Below are 22,087 nucleotides of genomic sequence, written 5' to 3'. Positions count from 1 at the left end.
GGTATTAGTTTATTTCCCTTACTGAGAGGTGTCTCACCCCTAAATCTTATACATTTTTCAGGAGCCCCTGATAGGAGAGCGGGAAAAGCCCCGTTGATCTAGATCAGTTGTTTGCCCTCTTTGGAAGGGAAAGTTTTTGGTAAGGACAGTTAGGTTTTGTGGGGATTGTCCCTAGATTTCATTTTTGAGATGTATATACTGTGAGATAGTAATTGTAGTGACTCTGGTATGTGTTATGCACATTATGATGAGATGTATATGATTTTATACTTTCTGCTGCGTAGGCTTCTACTGTATGTTTTGTTATATCCCTGGTGCCCACGGGCCCAGGTGGATTGTGAACTGCTGAGTTGGAATGTATGATGTGATGATAATTTATTTATATAAAAAAAAAATATATGTGAAAAAGGAGCAGGTCGTTACATTTACTCTCCTTGTTCAGCTTGGTTGATACGATTTTATTGAGAGCTAAACCTAAGAATTCTTAGGGGACTTTGTTAATAAGTCTCTCCTAAGAAGACTTTTATTTGATCTTCTGAGGTTGTATATTCATTGCAACATCTTGAGAAGATCGTATAGTATTTTGGTTGCAAAATCTTTTGATAATCACTTTCAAATATCTATTGTGCTTTATATTGAAAAATATATTTGAAGAGATATTTATTTATGAGACAGTGATCTTTGTTGCGGTATTCATTCACTCATATATTATCTGCTGAATACAAAGATTACACATCTTTTACAAACCAAGCATATACATTATTTGATATTTACATGCTTGAGACATCCTGCTGATTGAAATACTTGAGACTTGATATCTTTGTGTGAACTTATTGGATGAATATCTTGTGATACAAATATTGCTTGATTGATACTCTCACGCACTCATTACACTGATAGTAAATATATATATATTCGAGAATTGAGATATTTGACCACATTGAGCTTACATATTAAATCATATTGTGGTGTTTGTGATTGCGTGTATCTGGGTACACATATGCTTTACTTGAAAGCATATTCATTGTACCATTTGGTTGTATTTTAAATACTAATGTATTTCTAGGCATGGGCCTGAAGAGGGAGACTAGCTTTGGAATAGTCTTGGATTGGCTTAGACCCGGTTAGGAAAGTTAGGTGTGCCATTCTGTTAAGGCGTGTAGGTTGAGGTCAGCCTTGTGCTAATTAACCTAGTTGTAATCGGTGTCGCTCCACCCTTAAGTGAGCTATTAGTTGAATCCTCGGGCTTGCGAGCTAAAGGCGGGGACGTAGGCACAGTTGGCCAAACCCCGATAACATATCGTGTGTTTGTGTATATTGTTGCACTTTATATTTACCGCACGTGTATGTTTTTATGTGAATGATGCGCTTGATTTAAATTTCCACATATTATATTTATCGATGTATTTGGAACTGAAAAGAAAGACCCTAGATTGTTATACTCAGCTAACATCTAGTTCAACCCAGGAGAAAAGTTTAAAATTCCAATTCACCCCCTCCCCTCTTGGGAATACACCAATTCTAATAGATGTACATCTAAAAGGAGTTGTAGTATGAATGAATGAAATGAAAATGAAATGAAATGAAATGGAAATGTGAATGAAATAGATATGAATGTGAAATGTGAACGATGTAAAATGTGAAAGGTTATGTAAAATGACATGCTATGAAATGTTAAAGTTATGAACATGAACAAATATGAATAGTTGAATAATATCAGGCAGAATAATGTACTAGAGTATTATCAGTATTTATGTTAGTAAAAACAAGTTACATTAGGGCGGGGCAAACTCTTCGCCTGAGGGCTCGCTGAGAAAGGTGAGTGTCCTAGTTGTATCAAGTGTAGCAATAGGCTGCATAACGTGCTAGGTTAGAGGGAAACTACTTGTATAGGCGGGTAGATTTCCCTATTCTTGGGAGCCTTCACTGGTAAACTTTCGTATGAACTGTGTGGGTACAAGATTAATTTATCACTTAAGGGCTTACTGAGTAAGGTGAGTGCCCTGGTATGCTTTAGCTGTGTTAACCTGATTGGTCACGCCCTGTTTTGATTATAAAAAATACTCTTGGTACTAATGGTTGTACTGAGAACTTTATGCAGGTTCACCTTGTGCGCACTTCAGGACTAAGAGACTTATATTGATGGCGTACGGTGTTCATGTCGATGAATGAAGAATTTTGTACTGCATTTGTATTTATTATTCAGTTTCTTCATTCTGGGATGTAATTTTATTATGTACTGTACACCGATATGGCTTGTAATAATTTGCATCATGCATGATAGGTAGGTATGCTCAAATCGACCTTAGTTGGACTTTAGGTACTTACACGGACCATAAAAAGACCTTAGGGAACACCCTTCGGTCAACCAACACTGGACTTTTTCGGTGTCTTCAAATTGGACCCTAAGTGACCCTAGGAGACACATTTACACATATGTTTGTTAGGGACTTGAATATGGCTTGTATGTTTCGAAACGGGACCGAAATGCACACATGATGCACTTTTGGTCGACCAGCCAAGTTAGTTCAAAAGGCCCTGGTAGACCGAAACCTCCCTGGGTCAAAGTTTGACCATCTGGTCGACCGAATTAGGTAGTTCAAAATGCCCTAGTCGACCAAAACTTCCCTAGGTCAAAAGTTTGACCACCTGGTCGACCGAAAGAGGTTGTTCAAAGAGACCTGGTCGATCGAAACCCTCCTTAGTCAATATTTGACCATCTGGTCGACCGAGAACTTTTGTTCTCCAACTACCTGGTCGACTAGAGGGTCCTCGAGAGAATTCCCAACTGTCTGGTTGACCGAACCATCCAGTTCAAAATGGCCTGATCGACCGAACTTCGAAAAATTGAGAAATCACCCTCTCCTGGTCGACCAAGCCCTCAGTTCAAAAGTCCCTTGGTCAACCGAACCATATGTGACTTGGTCGACCGAAACCTTTTTGGTCGACCGGACCTCTCGGGTTGTCTTGATTTTTACCGCAGTTAAACATATTTTAAACAGGGTTAATTATTTTTAAATGATTTAAAACTTTCTTAATAATGCCCAATAGGTCTCCAATGGTCAAAAATACCTCCTTGCCTATATATACCCATTCATTTATCATTCGTAGTAGGATTAGCAAAACTTGATTAGGGCAAAACTCTCTCAACTCTCAAAATCCTATATTAGCCAAATACTTCTTGTAAACACTCACATACTCTTCAATCTTGATTTCTCTAAGCATTGTGAGTATTTCTATAAGGCTATAGTGTGTAATCTCTCTAGCTCATACTCTCTATTGGTATAAAATTTGATTGATTTTATTTAAGAGTATAGCCTAAAGTTCTTCCACGGATTTCATTTGATAAATCTTGTGTGGGAAGACTTTGAGGGTTGTGGTTCTTGCATTGTTGTTGCAAGATACCTAAACCTAGATTTTGTGTGCAAAAATCCTTTTGCGAAAAGCTAGCCTTTCAAACAATTCCATTGTGCTTTAGACATTGAAATATTATATTGAGTTTGTTTGATCTATCTTGCTTAGCATATTTGAAACCCTGATTTGATTTTGTGATATTCGAATATTGTGTTTCAAATCTTGCTTAGATACACACTCTAGATCTTGATTGATTATCATACTTGATTGAGTGTTTAGCACACATTAAAGCACTGAGCATATCTACATATCATTCGTGCTTGCTTTATTGATTGAGTTGTATTGGTGCACACATCTGCTTTTCTAGGAGCATATTTCTGTGTACAAATTTTATACACATTTGTTGTATTTCCAGGCACGGGCCTGAAGAGGGAGACTAGCCCTGGAATAGTCCCGGATTGGCTTAGACCCGGTTAGGAAAGCTAGGTGTGTCATCCTGTTAAGGCGTGTTGGTTGAGGTCAGCCCTGTGAATTGACCTGGTTGTATTTTGTGCCACTCCACCCGTTTAAGTGAGCATTATAGTGGTAATCCTTGTGCTGGTGTGGCCAAGGCTGGGACGTAGGCACTGTTGGCCGAACCTCGATAACATATCGTGCGTGTTCATTTACATTTTCGCAATTTACTTATTGCACGTGTATGTTGTATTGTGAATGATTAGGTTTACATTTGCATAGACAGACCCTAGGTTAAGTAATACTGTTTATCTGGTTTAACCTAGGCGATAAATTTTAAATACCCAATTCACCCCCCCTCTTGGGATTGCACCAAAGCTAACAAGTTGTGACCTTTGGGTTACCTAATGTATCAGAGCAGAGGGGTGCTACTTGTATGGGCATGTAGTCACCCCTATCCTTGGATAGTCTCGTGGGTAAATATCTTGCATGTGTTTGATTAGGCTTAAGAAATGTTTTCAAGAATTTATGTTAATGGTTTGCAAATGATATTAATATGTTATTTATGAACCTCATGTTGGCCACACGTTGTTTTAATATATATTGTTTCTTCCTTTACTAAGAGGTGTCTCACCCGAATACGAAATTATCTTTTTCAGTACCTCCACGAGATCAAGCTTAAAGAGCTCAAGGTTGATAGCATTTTTAGGTTATAGATAGAGAAAGGGTATAAACATTTTCATGATATTATGGGATGTATATAAGTTATGTTTTATGTTTTAAGTCTTCTAGATTTTATGCATGGTTGTGGAACATCCTAGTATTTGTGAATACTGATTGTTTTTGGAGATATGTGTATCTATGAGAATACAGGTGACGAATGGTTATTATGGAATATGGATAGAAATAGTAAACTCTGGTATTTATTTTTATAATTAAGGATCATAGTTATGTTTTCCGCTGCGTACATGGTATTTATTTATGGACTCTTAGTATTTTCAGGAATAACGCACCGGACTGTGTTTAAGAGTTCAGGGTGTTACACATTAAAAGTGTATGGGCTTTGATTTTATAGATGCTGACACATAACACTATTTTCTACATATTTCGATTCACAAGTTTGGAGCAAATCTTTTCACTGATGGACAAATTCTAGACTTGTTAAATATATCTAAGTATGTTTGGGTTGGTTGCTTTAGTTTCCATGTGAAGCATTTTTCCAATATAGCGTCGAATATGGATATGATATGTGGATGAACCATGGTTTAATCGCCCGAATAGACACAGTTATAAAAGCTATTTAAATCCATTTGACAGCCCGAGTTCAAGTTCGATGCCCTAAAACAAAGTTAAAAACATTTCTTCGTAACTTCGGGTGGGCGGTCATAGGTTCGGTAGCCCGAATTCGTGTGTTCGGTCGTCCGAGGCTCAATTTGAACTGAACAGCTCGGTAGCCCGAGTTGGTCGAATGTCCCTTTCAAAGGGTTCGGGTGCCTGTGGACAGTATGCACAAAATAGTTCGGTCGCCCGAGAGCTTAAGTCAACTGTTGACTTCTCAACAGTTTGGGCGCCCAAGGAGTTTTGAACTCCTGGGGTTTAGTCGCCCGAACTCTCTTAAATTCCCTTGAAATATTCAATTAAGTCCATTTTGTAACACTCCTGTATTTTGTATGATATATGTGAGAGTGTTGGGACCTAGAGTCATATGATGGTCTTACTGAGCTTACCATATATCTTATATGCATGATATGCAAGTAATTAATACAGACCATTTTCCTAGTTCCTATTACAGACCCATATTACATTAATTGAATTGGAAATACAAATTAAAATCTCCAGGGTCTTCATGCCCTGCTTCAAGTGTCATTCATTGAGATGTTCATCTAAGCCTGCACAAACACTTGAAAACCATCAAATACCTAAGTATTTGTCATTATCAAAATCGGGTGTGACCTATAAGGTCAACACATGTATCCAGGTAAAAAAATGTGAGGATTCGTCTTCGTCGTGTAGTCAGATGGTGTAAACCTGGGATAAGTTGGGTTAAGTTGAATGTGGATGGAAGTTGTAGAGGTAACCCAAACAATTGTGGTAGTGGAGGTGTGATAAGAGATGAATAAGGATTATTTAAAGCAGCTTTTTCCTCATTACTGGGTTATGGAATCAATAATATGGCTGAATTGAAAGCGATTATTATAGGGATTAATATGTGCAAAGATATCAAATTTGATCAAGTGGAGATTGCCTGTGACCCTGCTTTGTTGGTTCAGTGGATTAATTCTGGGAAGTGTTCGGCTTGGAACTTATGGGAATTATAGGAAGAGCTTGTGTTAACATTGAGAGGCATACATTACAAAGTGGAACATGTTTACAGGAAGGCGAATCAAAGTGTGGATTTTTTTGTCAAATAGGGTGAATCTGGTATATCTCGATCATATAGTTGCCAGGATGAGCTTCCACAGCAAGTCAGGGGAATGATTCAATTGTATTTGTTGGGATTTCCTTCCTTGCGCTCGTGATGTTTTGTGTTGGTGTTTGTGAAGGTTGTAGAGGTTGGTTTATTCCTCAAGATCTTCTGGAGTTTTGTTTGTTTTCCACTTATAGTTGTCTAGTTCTTATTTATTTGTTTGGTTGTTGGTCATTGGTTTATTGGTTTTGAATAAGTTAGTTAAGTCAATTTTAAATTCTTGGGGTTTGATTTTTTTTTCCCTTAGTCTCAAGGTTGGAACCACGGTATTCCTCCGCCATAAGTGAGGGGTTTTCTAATAAAGATAGGAGGTGCCACCCTCTTTTTCCAAAAAAAAAAAAAAATCCAAGAACTCATACCATTAATATTATAATATATGACATCAACTAGATGTTTGTAATATATATTGCTATATATAATATATGTGGCAAAAGATGATGTTTTCTAGGGCTTGTAAAATGATGTAAAGTTATTTTAAAATTTGAAAACTCATAAAAATTTACATATTTGATTTTTAGGGTACTTATATATAAGAATAAATTTATAAAAAATTTTAAAATCTTGAAAACAAATCATGCCTTTATGCTAAATCTCAAGATTAACATTTTTTTTCCCTTACTTTTATGATGTGAGATTGCATAAGTTTTCTATATAAAATATTGTAAAAGATAATAGAATCATATATCTACAACTATTTATAAAGTCCATTAAAAGTGAATTGTGATTCTTTAGGTGTTTACACGTGGCCCTCTTTTTTGATGTTTTGACTTTGTGATTGAGTTCGGAGCAAATCTATTCATTGGTATTTATAATCATGTGTATTTGAATTGATTAATTCAATTTCACAAACTTACTATAGGAGGTTTTTAATCTTTAATTTTTTGGTAAGAGCAAAGAAGTTCATATGCAAGAATCATAAGTAATGTTATTCCTCATGGGCTTCTAACCATCACAAGTCCATATCACAAGAGGAGATTAGAGAGCACAGATAAAGCCCACTTTGATTCATCTCACATGAATTTATAATGTCATGAGCTATATCACCTTCAGTCAAGTCTCATTACCACTCTCAAAATAATAAAAGAAGAAGAAAAATAGTTAATACACACTAACCACCGAAGGAGAAAAAAGAAAAGAAAAGAGGAAGCTCATACACTTTTTTTGATTTCCCAATAAGCAAATAAGACTAATCAATGATAGTTACTTGCTTCATACACCTTTTTTTTAATTTTAACTTTATCCTATATATTAATCACGCCAATCTATCACTATCACTTCTCTCTCTCTCTCTCTCTCTCTGCTAAGGCGCTTACGACCCTTCAAAACTGCAATTGCAAACTAAGATAGATCATGGTATAAGTGCCCTATTGGAATTGCATGATGCCCCACTTACAATCTTCCAGACGGTTGGATCATGAAAGCTCCTTCTCATATTATTTGGAACAATACCACTTCGCGATCCTTTTTTCCGACGGCTACTCGGATATTTACGATGAGTCATCGTCATCATTACCACCCACCGCCACCACCAGCACCTACCCTTTCCTTGCCTCCAACTCTCAACTTCATCCTCCTACTCCTGCCTCCAGCGCCGCCGCTTCTATTTCCTTCTCCCACCCCTAACTCCTTTACTACGATTCCCTATTCGACTGCTTCAGCTCCCTCGTCTCCTCCTTGAGGTGCAAGTACTGGCGCTCCTCAAAGCTTTCTATCCGCCGCTTCTCTGCACCTTCTGATCATCCTTACATGGCGACATTAGATGTTGTAAGTGTTGAAATTAGAGGTGTGGAGTTGCCGACAGCCGCACTAGCCCAACCATTTGCTTTGACATTGGAGACCAGCGGCCACCAACCTCTGCAAACAATGCTAAAATCTGTAGCCACTTCCTTTGAATTTTACTCCCTCTTCTTTATATATATATATATATATATATATATATATATATATGTGTGTGTGTGTGTGTGTGTGTGTGTATGTGGAGATTGTGCAGATGTGTTGTGCAGTGTAAGTTGTGTGAGGTGTTGTATTGTGCCTAGAGAGTGTGTGTGCAAAGCAGAAAGTTGTGGTGAGAGAGAGAGAGAGAGAGAGAAAAAGACAGAGAGAGTTGAGCATTGAGGCTCCTTGTATTTTTCTCCCAGTATAGTGAAGTGGTGTGTGCTCCGTGGACATAGGTCGATTCGACCGAACAAGGTAATTTTCGGCGTTCCATTGTGGACGTTTGTTTTCTTCGTGTGTGATTGTTGCTCCAGGATCTAACCCCAACAATTGGTATCAGAGAAAGGTTGAAGGAAAATCTCCAGATTAGAGAAAAATTCTCAAATTTGAGCCTCTGTCCAGTAGCTTAAAATTCAATTTTGATGCTACCATCACATTCCTCTCGTCAAGACGAAGCAAACGGTGGCAACCAGAGCTCCAAACGACCTAAGACGACATCGCACGCGCCTATACGCACCGCCAACGTCTAGGGGATGTTTCCACATGCTCCCACGCACCGAAATAGCATCATCAAGTCACTCCACGCGTGGCCACGTGCTGGCGAATGACCGGCGAGTCAGCGGAAGGTTGAAGACGACGTGACATCAGTGCCACGTCAACCTCCACGTTAGTGCCACGTAACGCCAAGTAATAGGCCCAGTCAATAGCCGTGTCACTCCACGTTAGCGGTTGAGTCAGCCGCCACATCAGCTCGAGCCCACACCACATCAGCACCATGGCAGCATCTGAGCCCCACAGTAGGTCCCACATTTGCGCACCAGTAGGTGGGCCCCACACTACCACGTCAGCAGTGGGCCCCACACTGCCACGTCAGCTAACGGCGTCACAAATGTCGTCAAGGAATATTTCGTCAAAAGGAATATTCCATCAAAGTTGACCAAATTTGACCAAGAGTTTGACCGGGCTTTTCGAAACCATTTCGGGTCCATTTTTCAAACGACTTAAGCCATTTCTAGGGTTTTCGACTATTTTGGATCCAACTATGCTGTCCTCTTGAGATAATTCCATCTCTATATCAGCAAATTGAGATATCAAACGAAAAGAGCTCTCAGATCGAGATGTTTGACGGCACAAACTTTGGTTTTTGGAAAATGCAAATAGAGGACTATTTGTTTGGTAAGGAGCTGCACTTACCATTAAAGGAGAAGCCAAATCCATGATGGAGATCAAGTGGGAGTTGCTTGACCGAAAAGCTCTCAGAGTTATCAGAATGACGTTGGCAAAGTATGTTGCCTTCAACATCAAGCACTGGACAACCACCAAGTCTCTTGTGGATGCGCTATCTAATATATATGAGCAGTCATCAGTCACAAATAAGGTACATCTAATAAAAATATTGTTTACCATGAGCATGTCTGCAGGTAAAAGTTTCAGCAGACACCTGAATAATTTCAACGAGTTGTCGGATCAACTCGCCTTGGTTGGAATTACATTTGACAGTGAGATCTGTGCCCTACTGATTCTTAGTCAGCTACCTGAGAGTTGGAAAGGTATTATTGCTATGATCAGTAGCTCCGCAAGAAAATTGAAGCTAAAGTACGATGAGGTTATTAGCATGATTTTGACCGAAGAGATCAGAATGTAGTCAAACAATGCATCCACTTCAAGTTTAGCTTTGAACGTGGAAAACTAAGGAAAAGGAAGCGGGCATGGACGATCAAACAATCTCGGCAGATCTAGGACCAGGCGGTCTAAATCCATAAATCCTAGAGGTTCCCAAGGCACAAAGAACGTTAAGTGTTGGAACTGTGGAAAGTCCAGGCATTTCAGAAACTAGTGCAAAGGTCCGAGAAAGGAATCTGAGGCGAAAACAGAAGCAAATCTCGCCTCTTCCTCAGGAGAAAAAGATGCATTAATATGCTCTCTGGAGAGCAAGCAGGAGTCTTGGGTCTTAAACTCCTGGACCTCATTTCATGCCACTTACTGCAAAAATTGCCTAGAGGATTACACACCAGGAAATTTTGGTAAGGTGTACCTTGGCAACGATCAACCTTGCAACATAACTGACAAGGGAGTTGTGACGATCAATATAAATAGGTCAGTATTCCAGACCTGAGAAAGAATTTGATCTCAATTGGTCAGCTGGTAGATGAAGGATACACGACGACATTCATTGGCAATGAATGGAAGGTTTCAAAGGGTGTACTAATGATTTCTAAAGGTAAGAAAAGCAGAACACTTTATCTAACCTCCAATGCCTCCATGTCTATTTAAGTTGCTATAGGAAATGATGACAACAACATATGGCACCAACGACTCGGTTACATAAGTGAGAAAGGACTCAGGGTGATGCACTCAAAGGGAAAAATAAGTGGTCTATAGTTAGTACAGATTGACATGTGTGAGGATTGCGTATTTAGGAAATAGAAGAGGGTCAGTTTCCAGACAAACACTCGTGCCCTAAAGAAGGAGAAACTAAAACTAGTCCACTCAGATGTATGGGGATCGACGCCCGTCTCATCCATAGGCGGAAGGAATTACTTCGTCACGTTCATTGATGATCACTCTCGGAAGGTATGGGTTTATTTTTTGAAGTATAAGTCGGAAGTATTTGATGCTTTTAGGGTATGGAAAGCTATGGTTGAAAATGAAACTAGTTTGAGAATTAAGAAGCTAGGAACAGATAATGGTGGTGAGTATGAAGACACTAGATTCAAGAAATTCTGCTATGAGCACGGTATCAGGATGGAAAGAACTGTGCCAGGTACGCTTCAGCACAACGGCATAGCAGAACGGATGAACCAAACATTGACTAAAAGAGCCAGAAGCATACGTATACAATCAGGCTTACCATTGCAGTTCTAGGCAGAAACAGTCGACACAACAGCGTACTTGATTAACAGGGGTCCATCAGTACCTTTTGACCATCGTATACCAGAAGAGGCATAAAAAGGAAAAGAGGTGAGACTTTCACATTTGAAAGTTTTTGGTTGTGTTGCATATGTACATATTAGTGATAATGTCAGAAACAAGTTTGATCCTAAATCCCGGAAATGCACCTTCGTCGGTTACTATGAAGAAAAATATGGGTATCGCATTTGGGATGATGAAAATAAGAAGTTCATCAGAAGCAGAGATGTGATTTTCAACGAAAAGGTGATGTACAAAGACAGGCACACAACAGAATCCACCGAACCAGTTCAGAGAGAATCAACCTATGTAGATATAGATGATATCCCAGAATGTGTCGGGACACAACAGCAAAATGCCAAGAATCCTTAGGTGGAGGAACCAGTGGATTAGATCATCGCACTACTGCCTCCTACTCCAACTCTAGAGCTTAGGATATCTACTCAGCCCCATGTACCAAACAGAAGGTATATAGATTATTTACTTCTTACAAATTGAGGAGAGCTCGAATGCTATGATGAAGCATATTAGGTGGTAGATACAAGCAAGTGGGAGCTCGCGATGAAGGACAAGATGAAATCCCTCACCTCCAACAAAACGTGGGAACTAGCTGAGTTACCCAAAGGTAAGAAGGTCCTTCACAACAAGTGGGTGTATAGAATCAAAGAAGAGTATAACGGTTCGAGCAGGTACAAGGCTCAGTTGGTAGTTAAAGGCTTTGAGTAAAAGGAAGAAATTGACTACACCAACATCTTTGTACCAGTTGTAAAGCTTACAACCATTAGATCAGATTGTTGCCTCAGAGGGCCTATATCTCGAATAGTTAGATGTGAAGACGGCGTTTCTTCATGGTGATCATGATGAAGAAATTTACATGCATCAACGAAAAGGATTCTCAGAGAAAGGTAAAGAAAATCTAGTGTACAGGTTGAAGAAGAGCTTGTACGGTCTCAAACAAGCTCCCAAACAATGGTACCGAAAATTTGATGGCTTTATGCATAGGAATGATTTTCTAAAGTATAACTCCGACCACTATTACTACTTCAAGAGGTATCGGTATAGCTATATCATTCTGTTGTTATATGTGGATGACATGCTGATCATAGGACCAGATATAGAAGAGATTAGGAAATTGAAGCAGCAAATGTCAATGGAGTTTGACATGAAGGACTTAGGATCAACGAAGCAGATACTTGGGATGAGGATCAATAAAGATAAGCGACAGGGAACATTGCAATTATCTCAGTCGAAGTACATTAGTCGTGTTTTATAGAGGTTTAACATGAGCAGCGCCAAAGCAGTAAATACACCTTTGGTAAGACACTTTCGCCTCTCCAAGGATAAGGTTCCCTAGACAGATGAAGAAAAGGATTTCATGGCTAAGATACCTTACGCCTCAATCATTGGAAGTCTTATGTACGCCATGGTTTGTATCAGACCAAACATTGGCCAAGCAGTGGGAGCAGTCAGCAGATTCATGTCTAATTCAGGGAAGACTCACTGGAAAGCAGTGAAGTGGATCTTCAGGTACCTTAGAGGCACTGTTGATAAGTGCTTATGTTTCGGCAAAGGAGACTTGAAAGTTAAAGGGTATGTAGATGCCGATTTTTCTGGTGAAATTGATCACCGCAGGAGCACCACCGAATACGTGTTCACTGTTGGTACTATAACTGTTAGTTGGATATCGCAGATGCAAAATATTATTGCCCTATCCACTACAGAAACTGAGTACATAGCAGTGATAGAAGTCAGTAAAGAGATGATTTGGTTTTAGGGTTTGTTGATAGAGCTTGGGTTAAAGTAGGAGAGGAATGTTTTGTACAGCGACAGTCAGAATGCGATACATCTGACAAAGAACTCTGCATTTCATTCCTGAAACAAACATATCAGAGTGCATTATCACTTCATCAAATCTCTATTAGAGGATGGAGTACTGACACTTGAAAAGATTCAAGGTAGCAAAAATCTTTACAGACAATGCTGAAATCTGCAGCCACCTCCTTTGAATTTTACTCCCTCTTATGTATATATATATATGTGTGTGTGTGTGTGTGTGTGTGTGTGGAGATTGTGCAGATGTGTTGGGCAGTGTAAGCTGTGTGAGGTATTGTATCATGCACAGAGAGTGTGTGTGCAAAGTAGAAAGTTGTGGTGAGAGAGAGAGAGAGAGAGAGAGAGAGAGAGAGAGAGAGAGAGAGAGAGAGAAAGTTGAGCAGTGAGACTCCATGTATTTTTTCTCCCAATATAGTGAAGTGGTGTATGCTCTGTGCACGTAGGTCGATTCGACCGAACCACATAATTTCCAGTGTTCCATTGTGGATGATTGTTTTCTTCATGTGTGATTGTTGCTCCAGGATCTAACCCCAACATTAAGTAGTTTCATTTCAACACCAACAATTAATCGAGCTCTTCATCATCAAAATAAAAATTAAAAAACCCTTTAATTTAATTTTTTTACTTCCTATCCATGGGTGCCAGCTCATTATATATAACATTCATCTTGTTGTGATATGTGGCTCACATATTGAGTGGAAAAACATGAAGGAAATCAGGGTGCAACAGAGCATATCGTCGACGGTAGCCCTGTAATCGTCGACGATTTGGGGTAGTGTTTCAATAAATTTTCGTTCTGTCTGAAATTATGACGATTTTCCTTTACTAATTAATATAAAATTCAAAAAAAATATTCAAAAGGTATAAAAAGTTTTCAAAAATGTGCTAATTGTTTCCTAGGAAATTTTCTAAGGGCCGGTCGTATGTTCCTAAGATTCAATCTGGCTTTATGTTTGGGTTTCATTTTCAGTAAATTAAAAAGGTTAAAAAAAGGCTGCCTTGTAAATAAAGTTTTGAACTTTCCTGGTTTTTGTTTCCTCGTCAAGGATTTAAAACTCTTTTGGATTTGAAATTAGAGATTCTAATGTGTTTCATTTTGATTCAAAATTAGGTATCAGAGAGTAGTAATCTTGGATTTATAAGAATAGCTTGGATTTCAATTATGTGAGATACATTTTATAAGACAAATTCTTGAGATCTATATCATTTTCATATAATATGTAAAATAGGTAAATTGTAATATTTATGATAATACTCTATTTCAAAGTATAGATTTCGAGTATTGAATTTGAATTTAGGTAGATTTGAACAAATTTTAATATAAATTTTATGTTACATCTAATTTAAATTTAATACAAATTCAAATTAAAAACTTCTTCAAACCTAAAGTAAGGCAATGTTTGGGCGTATGAATTTCAAATCTATTCATTGGTGGACAAATCCCTGATTTTAATTTATAACTATGTGTATTTGAATTGATTAATTCAATATCACAAACTTAATACAGGAAGCTTTTAATCTTTAATTTTTGGTAAGAGCAAAGAAGTTCATATGCAAGAATCATGAGTAATGTTATTCCTCATGGGCTCCTACCCATCACAAGCCCATATCACAAGAGGAGATAAGAGAGCACAGGTAAAGCCCACTTTGATTCATCTCATGAATCTATATATCACCTTCAGCCAAGTCTCATTACCACTCTCAAAATAATAAAAGAAGAAGAAAAATAGTTAATGCGCACTAAGCACCGAGGGAGAAAAAAAAGAGAGGAAGCTCATACACTTTTTTTGATTTCCCAATAAACAAATAAGACTAATCAATGATAGTTACTTGCCTCACACACCACTTTTTTTTTTTAAAACTTTATCCTATATATTAATCACGCCAATCTATCACTATCACCTCTCTCTCTCTCTCTGCTAAGGCGCCTACGACCCTTCAAAACTGCAATTGCAAGCTAAGATAGATCAAGTTAGAAGTGCCCTTTTGGAAATGCATGATGCCCCACTCACAATCTTCCAGACGGTTGGATCATGAAAGCTCCTTCTCATCTTCTTCGGAACAATACCACTCCGCGATCCTTTTTCCCGACGACTACTCGGATATTTACGACGAGTCATCGTCGTCATTACCACCCACCGCCACAACCAGCACCTACCCTTTCCTCGTCTCCAACTCTCAACTTCATCCTCCTGCTCCTACCTCCAGCACCGCCGCTTCTATTTCCTTCTCCCACCCCCAACTCCATTACTACGATTCCCCATTCGACTGCTTCAGCTCCCTCGTCTCCTCCTTGAGGCGCAAGTACTGGCGCTCCTTAAAGCTCTCTGTCCGCCACTTCTCTGCACCTTCCGATCATCCTCACATGGCGGCATTAGATGCTGTAAGCAGTTTCATTTCAACACCAACACTTAATCCAGCTCTTCATCACCAAAATAAAAATTAAAAAACCCTTTAATTTAATTTCTTTACTTCCTATCTGTTAGCTAGCTAGATCAATACTGCATGTCATTAAGTTTATTTTATTTGCAGGCTTTTAATTAGTTCGATTCCTCTTCTTTTTTTTTTCTTTTTTTTTTAATCTTGGTTAATTTGATTACTTCCTGTTTATCCCCCATTAATTTCCCCGTGAAATGTTCAAAGAATTTCGCATGCTTGCATGCATTTCACGTTGGTGATTACTCCACGTTTCTGTCTTAATTAAATTCTGTGGGCGTGATTGCAGAGGAGGAAGAAGGCTACAACTACGCAGCAAAAGAGAGGAGAACTTGAAGGAGAGGTATGAAATTAAACGTGTAACACTGAATTCTCTTCTTTCATTTGATTGTTTTTGGAATGCCTGAAACTTAATTAAGGCAGATAGCTGGGACATGTAGGTAGACAGCTTGAGCTTGACATGCAAATAGGAGCATTGCTTAATTATGCGAGTGAATGTGACCAACAATTTTATTCTAAGGCGTCTTATTTTTGGAAATCTGATAAATATTTAATATCATTTTCTTTTTTAGAAATTATAGATTTGACCAAACATTGGAATTTCATGCATGGTTAGCCATAAATTAGTATCTTTTATTTATGTGGGCATATTATTTTTTAAACTAAATTATCTCCATTATCTTGCCCTCATAAATGTCTTCTTTGTTATAGGATTAGTGTAAACTACTATGATATTTGTAATAATAATTTAATATAATACTAAAAATAGAAGCGATTGGATATATAAAGGCAGAATTAGCAACTTTTAAAAGACCGATGTCAACTTTTAGTAATTTGCAATTAAAAATTTGAAAAAATTTAAATATCAGTCAAAAATAAACTATTTTGAATTCTTGATGGTGGCTAAAAAATGTAATGATTTTGGGCCAAAGTATAGACAATATATACCTCATTGGAGTTTGGCCCAATTAAGATCATTACATTTGGTATTATAATCACCCTCGGGGTACGTACTATCATTTGGTTGGATCCTACACAAAAGTATAAGTCACTCTTACATGAGCATTAGAGATTCGACGAGAGAGCCTAACACGGTCCCACATCAATGTGTAATATGAAATTCTTGGGCCTATAATGATGCTTTAAACGCCAACTAGATGAGTTGCCTTTTGTAGGAAAAACTCATCAGTCTAGTGGGCAAAAGCAAATGATATAGTTTGGCCCAAGACAATTGCATGAGGTCTTTTCTAATATAGAGATAAGTTCACAATTTTATTTAGAGATTATTTTTTTTTTCTATACATTTTTATTATTTTTTCTAAACATTTTTTAATGCTAAATTTACTAACCTTTATTTAATCACTTGCTATATCACTAAAAAGTATTTCTCATGAGAAAATTAAGAGGATTATAGTAAGTGAGAAATGTGTAGAAAAATAAATGAAATTGATGAATTTATTACTTTTTTGACCAATTGAGCGTTTAAATACTAAATCTTTTAAATTAAAAACATTGAACTGCTTTTTGTCCTGATTTAATTAAATTAAAAAATAATCAAAGGTTTGACTAGAATTTATACAATTGTCTAAATTTAGTAAAAAACTTTCATATATTAAAAGAAAAATATATTACTATGAATTTAAAATTTAGATCAATATTTTAAAAAAAAAATTTATTCAATATGTTAAAAATTAATTATATCCCACGCCTTACACAGATTTCTGTTAATAAAATACAAAGTGATATAATAATAATAATAATAATAATAATAATAATAATAATAATAATTTACAAAAATTCAAATTATATTATAATATATTGTGTAACTAATAAAACACTTTTGCAATTATGCTAATAAAATGATATAATCATGCACTTTAGTGTATAGTATATTAATAAAGAGACATATTTCAAATTTAAAATTAAATTTTACAACTTAAAATTAAAAATAATTTCATGGGCACCTTAATCTCACCCCACTTTGTAGAGATTTCTCATATTTAAATTCTTTCCTTTTTTTATGCGAATTCTATTGATTGGCCATATTTGAATAAAGATAAATAAAGCATTCAAAAACTCACTTTAAAGGGATTAAACTTTAATTTTTACATTAAAAATATTGTTGAATGTATTGGGCAACAAAACTAGCTATCATTATGTTGTTGATTCAATTAAAAGGAGATATTGTTTCCTTGAAATATAATCAAATTTTCCTCATTTGCAAATATAAGTATGTGTGATGACTACCAAGTGTTTATGTTTGGATAACTAATTAACAAATATGTCTATTTAAAGTGTTCAAATATGATTTTTCAATATAGATATTACTATTATTGCTATTATTACTATTATTATTGCTAAGCTACTGAACACTCGTAATAGTGCGTCCATAATTAGTCTTATATAGTTTCTTAGTTTTTTATATTTTACTTCTATCTATTTTGTAACTTAATTAAATTAATTTTTATGTTTCTAACATTTCTTCTTATTTTCCTATAAATTATTGTAATTTGTTAAAACAATTCAAGCGATGCTTTTGTGTAACCCAAATTAAGTTCATCATCATTGGATCTTCTTGTAAATTCCCACAAAAAGTATCATTTGTTATGAATATTAATATTTTTTCAAGACTTCAGTTGAAATAGAAAAAAAAATTAAAAAATATATTCAAAATTATATTTTCCTATTTAGTTATTAAAAAATATAAATATAATATAATAATAACCCAATGAATAAATTTGTTTTTAGATGCCATATCCTTTTATTTTTTAATCTTTAATCATATTTGAACAAATTTTCATTCTTGATATTATTTGATAGGAAAATAAAATATAATGAAAATTTAATTTCTTTCTTGTTAATTTTTTATTTTCTTTTTTTAAACAAAAACTTTAATTCTAATTGAGTGTCGGGCCACAACCACCCACAGTGAAGTGGTAACAAAATTAAAAGAAATGAAAGAACCTAAGAAAATTATAAGATTTGGTACCAGGCCAATATCACCTCATATGAAAATCGTAAAACACTCTCATATAATAATAAAATTATTTTGCGACTCAAAGGTGTTGTATCAAACTACATAACAACCTTCAAATGGATAATCCTCTAAATATAAGTCACAACTTAAAAATTACAATCCAAAGCTTTTAATTTGAAAATCTCATATACACATTAAAACACGAGGATTTAGTTTGAAATATGGATCTTATTCCATATTAACGAATCCAAACATCAACAATACTATGGTTGTGGATTGCAAATTGTTCCTCCGTAATTCCAAAGCATTTCTCCACTTCGAACAAGGACATTAAGCTCCGAGATGAACCCTTCGGGAGTGTTTGGGGCTGTGGAGAGGGTTGGTTGGGCTTTGGATATTTATGATACAAATTTTGCACAAATAAAATTTATATCATTAATGATATCTTCCATATAATTGTGCAGATGAAAGAGCTCTTGATAGAGTTATCTATGGTTGAAGGTGAGATTTTGCACAAATAAAGTTTATAACATTAATGAAATCTTCCATACAATTGTGCAGATGAAAGATCTCTTGATAGAGTTATCTATGGTTGAAGGTGAGATTGCTCGACTTGAAGGCCAAATAAGCCACCTCCAAGATGGCTTGAAGAAAGAACAGGAAATCACTAGGGAATCAAAATCCAAGCAATGGAAACAAGGTTTTTTGAGTAGCCCCAATGGCTATTTTTCTGTTCCATCGGATCCACTACCCATAGCAGCCAAAGGGACAGTTCAAGAAAGGATGGGATTTGAGACCAAGGCATTGCATTTCATAAGCAAAGCCATCAAAGGAGATTACCACCTCAATGACTTCAGCACTAATGAGAAAATTGGGAGCTTGAGATCATTTCATGATAAGAAGGAAGACCATTTCCTGGGGGAAGCTGGATTTTCTGAGAAAATTCCAAGAAAAAGTGGGTTATTGAAGCCAGCCTCACCCGTGCTAGATCCAAGACATCCAACACCAAAGGTAGGTGGTGATGCTTAGAAAACATAAAAGAAAGGAAAAGAAAATAAATCAAGGAGTTTACTTGTTTGGTAATTGAAGAAAATGAGAAAGAAAACAAATAGCAAACAATGAAAAAAAAAACATTTTATTTTTCATACGAGTAACCTATATCTTTACTTAACCTTTAGGTACGTTGATTATTATTTTCTAAACTTCTCAAAAGATTTTTTTTTTTTTTAACAGAGAGCACATAATGTGGAGGAAAATCTACCCTTAGTGGATCTCGAAACAAATTTTCCTTCTCGTTCAATTCCACCGCCAGAAGAGGAAAGCATTAAAAAATGGCAGCCAAACAAGCTCTCTGAGAGTATCATGAAGTGTTTGATGTTCATTTTTGTGAGACTAACTAGAACATCGAGAGCAATGGAGCTAGAGAGATCGAATCCCATTTTGAGGTCTTCTTTTTCTTTTTTGAGCTCAATAAGCTTCAGGGCAGATGCTGCAAACTCCAAGTCTAGCCTTATTTTACAGAAGGAAACAAGGCAGCAAGATCCGTATGGTATTTTTGAGCCTGAGGAGTCTATTTCTAGAGACATTGGTCCTTACAGGAACTTACTCATGTTCACAGCCAGCTCTTTAGACCCAAAATGCATCTCAAATTCTAGCTCTATTCCTTTATTAGAGAAGTTAAGGTATGTTAATATGCATTATATATTAAATACATTTTATTATTTTATGTTTGAATATGATGGTGCGTGGGGCAATATTGGACACTCGACTAAGGATAACAACCCATCCCTCTACCCTTCTCTGCTTAAATACCAAAATCTTATCTTAGTTGAAAAGTTACAGCTCTTAAGACTTGAAGCCTAGCATTTTACAGGAGAAAAAATCCCTTATAGTTTGTCAACTTAGGCCCTTCTATACCTCTCCACTAAAGTACATGTTTTTCCTCTTACAATGGTAATCTTGCTTGCACTGATCATGCATGAGATTTGGTTCTTGATTTTCTTTTTTGCATTTGTACATGGATTACAGGACCCTAATGAACAATCTCCAGAAGGTGGACTTGAGATTCTTGACTTACCAAGAGAAGCTAGCATTCTGGATCAACATGTACAATGCTTGCATTATGCATGTACATATACTAATTATGGGGAAATCTATTATTTTTTATTTCTAATTTAATTATATCCTATGTAGCCTGATGGGCTTGTAATCTTGCACATGCATTAGGATAACTGCAATATGCAAGGGCATCAGGATAGCATAAATATGTCAATGATACCCTGATTTTTGTGATTACTACTGATTACATTCTCATTTCAGGGATTTCTCCACTATGGAGTGCCTTCAAGCCCTGAAATATTGCTTAGACTGTTGAACAAGGTATATTATTTTTTAGACACTAAATGTTGAGATTAATGTCCCAATTTTGCATTTAAAATGACCATCTTCTCTGCGATGATCATCCCATTTTCTTATTGAACAATATATGGCATATCCGAGCTGTTCATATGACAGTTAAAATCTTTCTGTTAGGTATAACTAGTTTTAATTATTGAATATAGGCAACCCTAAACATTGGAGGAAACATGATAAATGCGCAAGCAATAGAGCATTTTATTTTAAGGAAACCAACATCTTCAATCATGAGGGAGGTAATTACATATGAATAGAACTGATTTTTTTAATAATCATCTTGTGATTTTTGTCACACTATGATAAAATATGGTCTTATTGATCGTTTTTATTTCCGTAGAATGGCGAAAAGGATGAAAAGGAAACAATCGTTCGCAACCTTTATGGCCTTGAGTCATTCGATGCCAATGTCACTTTTGCTCTGTGTTGTGGAACTCGATCTTCTCCTGCAGTAAGTCAAAAAATCTGTCTCCTAGTTCCATCTTCATATTAAGAAAATGGGAACATGCTTGATTTTGCAAAAGATTGAATCTTTAAACCCATTAAATTTTTGTTTAACCTAGTGATCATTTACTCCAAACTAAAACATCAAAATTCTAGACAATATTTTTGAAATGCTCTCTTGCATGATCAAATCAATTAAATCCCAAGTGACCAATATGTATTCTTATGTATAGGTGAGAATATACACAGCTGAAAGTGTCGTAGCTGAGTTGGAGAAATCAAAGTTGGAATACATGCAAGCTTCCATTGTTGTGACCAGCACAAAGAAGGTTGCATTTCCAGAGTTGCTCCTAGGCAACATGCTTGATTTTGCAGTAGACGTAGACTCATTAGTCAAGTGGGTTTGCCAGCAGTTGCCTACATCAGGGACACTGAGGAAATCCATGGTGGATTGCTTTAGGGGACAGCCCAGTGCCAAGCTATCCAACATCGTCGAGAAAATACCACATGAGTTTGAGTTTCAATATTTGTTAGCAATATAGGTTCATTGTAAAGAAATGAGCGGACATTTGGGTTAGATAAGGGATAAATTGTTTGTATAATTGTTGATTTTTGAGTTTGAGTGTATGTTAGGATTTTATGTATATAATTTTAGCGTGAAAATTGCATTATTATTGAAGATTTTTTGAAATAAAGCTTCAGTTTTGGAAAAAGAAAGAAGAAGTTAGATTTGTCTCATATAGAAAATGAAAAGAAGTTCTAGTTTCATACATATACATGAACATTTTATACCTTTTCAATTTGTTCTAGTTTCATATATACATAAACATTTTATACCTTTTCAATTTTGAAATGAAGTTGGTTCC

At 36.3% G+C, this 22,087-nt stretch overlaps 1 protein-coding gene across 1 annotated transcript; it reads left to right on the top strand.

Moving 5' to 3' along the window:
• The first annotated feature begins 14,951 nt into the window (after positions 1–14,951).
• Positions 14,952–21,763, top strand: LOC131148107 (uncharacterized). Its single transcript, XM_058097839.1, has 9 exons — positions 14,952–15,335; positions 15,678–15,731; positions 18,927–19,380; positions 19,633–20,047; positions 20,394–20,493; positions 20,685–20,744; positions 20,927–21,016; positions 21,118–21,228; positions 21,455–21,763. The coding sequence occupies exons 1-9, from the start codon at positions 14,952–14,954 to the stop codon at positions 21,761–21,763; spliced, it is 1,977 nt and encodes a 658-aa protein (XP_057953822.1).
• Positions 21,764–22,087: the final 324 nt, after the last annotated feature.

Source organism: Malania oleifera, chromosome 2 (assembly GCF_029873635.1).
Source record: "Malania oleifera isolate guangnan ecotype guangnan chromosome 2, ASM2987363v1, whole genome shotgun sequence".
In the NCBI taxonomy this organism is placed as follows: Eukaryota; Viridiplantae; Streptophyta; class Magnoliopsida; order Santalales; family Ximeniaceae; genus Malania; species Malania oleifera.
The sequence above is the reverse complement of the archived record's forward strand: the minus strand, read 5'-3'. Positions and strand labels throughout refer to the sequence as shown.